Below are 4,322 nucleotides of genomic sequence, written 5' to 3'. Positions count from 1 at the left end.
TCAGTTCACACGTCCACATGCCGTACGTTAACTCGCGGCGAGGGTCGCCTGCCGCACGTGTCTTTATTTCTGAAGTCACATAAGCACAATAAATACATTGGATTTGGAAAGGTCACTTAAGATGAGTCATGACAATCTACGGTACAGTACGTCTCGGTTCAAGTGCAAAAATAACTGTTTGCTTAATTCCACTTCTTTCCCTTATTATTTTTAAAGCTGTGTTTTGTGGAGCCAGATATCCACGCGTGGGATTTCTCCTCCCCGTGCAGTTTTGGGCGGACGTAGGTTTCATGGAGCCGCTCTTACTCTACCACTGGCCCGTGTAACGGGGCCAGGGGGTAAGCGAGTGGCTCCTCTTGACCGTCCTTCCCTTTCCTCCTCCTCCGCTCCCCGACAGCTACTATCCACGCGGACTGGCCCTCATTCCCCTAGCGGCTCCCTTTCCCCGGGCTCCCCACTTCCCGGGGACCGAGGCTGCATTGTTAGCAGCGAGCTTTGCGCGAGTCACCGGCCGTGGCCCCGACAGTAGTGGTATGTTCACAGCAGCAAGCCCACAGCCAAGTCCAGTGTCTGACTGTCCCCCACACAAAGCGAAAACCCACCCCTTACATAACTTCAAAAGCCGTATCCCTCCCCCAGGCACTTACATGTTATACTGTTACTTGGAAATAGCACTGCTTCGCTAAAGAAACCCTTAGGAATTCAGCGAGTAAGAGAAAACCCCGCCAGCCGAGTCGAGCCTGAATCACCAGGAACCGTAAAGCCTGGTCCAGGCGACTCGCAGCATCACCCTGGCCAGCGCCCCTCGCCTCTCGGCCCAGGACACGGAGGCGCGGGGTGGTCTGGAATGTTCCCTGCTCTGGTCCTGAAGCCCGTGGAGAACAAACGGCCTGTGGACGCGCCGCTCAGGGTCCCCGAGCTCTGCTCAGGGGCTTGGCTGCTTTCCCGCCTTCCACGCAGACATAACGCCCCTGCAGAGCTCGGAGGGACTCCGAGGCCACGCTCCTGAGGACTCTCCTTCCTTTTCTTAAACAAAAGCACAGCCGCTGCTCACTGTCACCTGCTCCCTGGATTCTTTACGCACCATTTCCAAAGGGTTCTCTTCAAGAGAAACAGAGAGGCGGCTCTTCCTCCCGCTCGCATGAAGAACCAAATAACGAATAAATAATGAGAAGGGACACGCCCTCAGCGCTCACCTCCCTCCACTTAGTGTGACTCTGCACCCCGACCTACCCCAACCCGCCCGTGAACGGGAGTCCCCGCGAACCCCACTTCCTCCCGCCACTCCAGCGGGTTGTGGGTGGAACAGCTCCTGCCAATATGCATGGTGGCTACATGTGTGTGTCTCCACGCCGATGGTTCAGATACTCAGAAGCGTGTGGCGCGATGCTCAAGGCGGGCGTGTTGCCGGGCTCGGGATGCCTCCCCGGTCCCCGAGGCCCCGGTCCATGCAGGGGTGAGGTGGGCAGGGCCCTCAGGGTCCCCCAGTTGCGAGGCAGGGCCTGCGGGTCCCCACCCTCCTCTGCACGCTGGTTGGAGCTGGGGTGGGCGGAGCTGCTCTGCGATGCTGCTGATGGAGGGGGCGGCTGGCTGCTAGGTGGGTCGGAGGGCTTGTCACGGGGGGCGGGCCGGGCTCCAGCAGCGGGCGAGTCTCCCCGGTTCTCACTGGTCCCCTGGAAGGAGAAGAACGGAAGGAAGGCGGCTGTGGTCCAGCAAAGCACCTTTTCCGCACGCTTCCCCGTGAGATGCAGGCACGGGAGGGCATCCGGGGACCGCTCGGGGGCCAGGAGGAGAGGAGGGGAGGAAAAGGGCTTACCTTACATCTCTTTTCCTGTGTGCAACTGCCAGAGCCGCATGAAAAACACAAACACTGTGAGCAGACAGACCTCGTGGGAAAGGAGCATCCCTGTCCACACGCCTGCCACTACCAGGGCGCCATGGACATCGCACAGATGTCGGAGCCGCCAGCCGCGGCGAGTCCCTGGGCTAACAACGTGGGGCCTGCGGCCGGGCCTCCTGCTGAGGTCACGCACTCACCCCTGATCCCTACAACCAGGGCACGTGCTTTAAACCAACCACACACGGCTTTCCTCTGAGCCAGTGCTGCCACTTCACATAGCTGGGCGCCACACAAAACGCTTTATTTCTGCGATTGATTCTAAAATGTAAAAACATCTTAGTCATGGCTTCTTCCTAAGACTGAGCCATACCAGCAGCTTTTATTAGCATAAAATGTTATCATGCCAGAAAAAAACTGTGACGGTCCTTAAGCCTCAGAGGCTTTGGTGAAAATGAGGAGTTAAGTACCCAACGTAATGAAAACTGTTTGTGCAAAAGCCATCCTTTCTAACCCACTCATCTGCTGGTGGGCACTTAGGCTGTTTCTAAATCTTAGCTATGGTGGATTGTGCTGCTATGAACATAGGGGTGCCTATGTCCTTTCTGATTGGTGTTTCTGGCTTCTGTGGTACATCTACACAATGGAATACTACGCTACTATAAAAAGGAAGGAACTCCTACCATTTGCAACAGCATGGATGGACCTGGAGAGCATTATGCTAAGCGAAATAAGCCAGTCGGAGAAAGATAAATACCACATGATCTCACTCATTTGTGGAATATAATGGACAACATAAACCGATAAACAAAAACAGATCCAGAGACAGAGAAGCATCAATCAGACCGTCAAACCCCACATGGAAGGCAGGGGAGGGTGGGGGGAAGGGGGAGAGATCAACCAAAGGACTTGTATGCATGCATAAAGGCCTAACCAATGGACACAGACACTAGGGGGGGGTGAGGGCATAAGCAGGGAGGTAGGGGGGACAATGGGGGGATAAGGACACATGTAATACTTTAATCCATAAAGAAAAAAATAATGAAGAGAAGATGATGATAGCAAAAAAAAAAAAAAAAAGCCATCCTTTCTCCTGCCACACGCCCAGCCTCACAGCGTTGGTGCCCTGCCCACCGACGTGCTCCTTCCTGACACGCAGGGGACCCGGTGAGTTTGTGACCTTCAGAAGGAGGGTCATGCCTAGGCCAGAAGGCATCATGCTTATCAGTGACGAGGAGGCTTGGTTTAAATTACAGAAATATTATATGTGAGTTTACAAGGTCGTGATAAAGACGGTTCCAATCTTCTAAAAAGGAAGCTGCCCAATGGCTCTTTGTGTTTAAGTCTTTGCCCTTCTCTTTTCTGACGTGGCCCCTGAGGCTATGCCAGACACGGGACGGCCGTGACCGACCCACCGGGTGGAAGGCGGTGAGTGACGCCGGCAGGGAGGCGGGCCCATTGCTGTGGCCGGCTGCCCCAGGCGCACACTCAGCCTCCCCCAGAGGCGGCTGGCACTCAGTCACCCAGTTTCATCGACCGCAGCCAACTCCGCTCAGGAGAGACCATACCTCTAAGGCAAGAAAATCACACCTGTTACTTTTCACGTGAGGCCCCAGCGAAACTACACTTCCACCGACTTAATGTTTTCATCAGCCCACACAGGCTCAGTGTGACCACTGCCTCACCAGACCCCCTCAGGGCCTGTTCCTTAGCCTGTGCCCAGAGAGTCTCAGAATTACAGGCACATCTTCCTACTGCGGCTGCAACCCATCGATACTGAGAATTTAATGCAAAATCAGAAGAAGATGTGTGTTAGCTCCAGCAGGCACAATGCCCTCTCCAGGAGGCTGCATACACCTCCACTACACACCTGTCACGGAGCAATGAGACCCCCCCCACAGGCCTCCCGCAAACCCGGAGCGCACAGCTGATAGAGGGCCTGCCTAGGGGCGGGAGGCCGGCCGAGGGGCGCTACCTGCAGAGGCTGGATCTCTGAGGCGTGGCTCTCCCTGGCGAGCAGCATCATCTCCTTCACCTGGTAGAGGGCGTAGACAAAGGTCACCCAGGGGGAGGCGCTGACGCTCCAGGCGGGCTTGCTGGCGTCCTCCTGCTCCTCCTGGTGCTTGGTCTTCTTGGGTGGGAGGCGCGGCTCCACGCGCGGCAGGACGTCCTCCGGCTGCTGCTGGACCAAGTCGATGGTTGCTATGGGGACAGGACTGGATGGAACCGGAATCCTCTCGGCCAACATTGTCTTGTCTGGAGAGAAAGTCAGGTTCGAATCATTGTTCAGCGTGTTCTACGCATTTGAACAAACACAGAACTAGGTGGGCGAGCCCCCGACCCCCCCCCCCGAGCCCCCGCCCCATGCGTGGCAGCCTCCCTGAGCGGCTGGGTTCCAGGCGGCTCCTCTGCGGACTCGCTGCTGCTGAGCCGGGGGAGTTCCTTTATAGACTGTGGGTGCTGACCCTTTCTGGGCACCCGTGTT

General features: G+C 56.4%; 1 protein-coding gene across 1 annotated transcript; it reads right to left on the bottom strand.

Annotated features, from left to right (window-relative positions):
• LOC102423633 (major facilitator superfamily domain-containing protein 6-like) lies at window positions 1-4,121 on the bottom strand. The gene is made up of 2 exons (XM_006082351.3): window positions 3,813-4,121; window positions 1-1,673 (listed from the first exon to the last, which is right to left on the bottom strand). The coding sequence occupies exons 1-2, from the start codon at window positions 4,083-4,085 to the stop codon at window positions 1,332-1,334; spliced, it is 615 nt and encodes a 204-aa protein (XP_006082413.1). The 5' UTR covers window positions 4,086-4,121; the 3' UTR covers window positions 1-1,331.
• Window positions 4,122-4,322: the final 201 nt, after the last annotated feature.

The sequence above is a fragment of the Myotis lucifugus genome, unplaced genomic scaffold, assembly GCF_000147115.1.
Source record: "Myotis lucifugus unplaced genomic scaffold, Myoluc2.0 scaffold_3, whole genome shotgun sequence".
NCBI classification, from domain to species: Eukaryota; Metazoa; Chordata; class Mammalia; order Chiroptera; family Vespertilionidae; genus Myotis; species Myotis lucifugus.
Note: the sequence above shows the minus strand (reverse complement) of the source record. Positions and strands in the feature narration are given on the sequence as shown.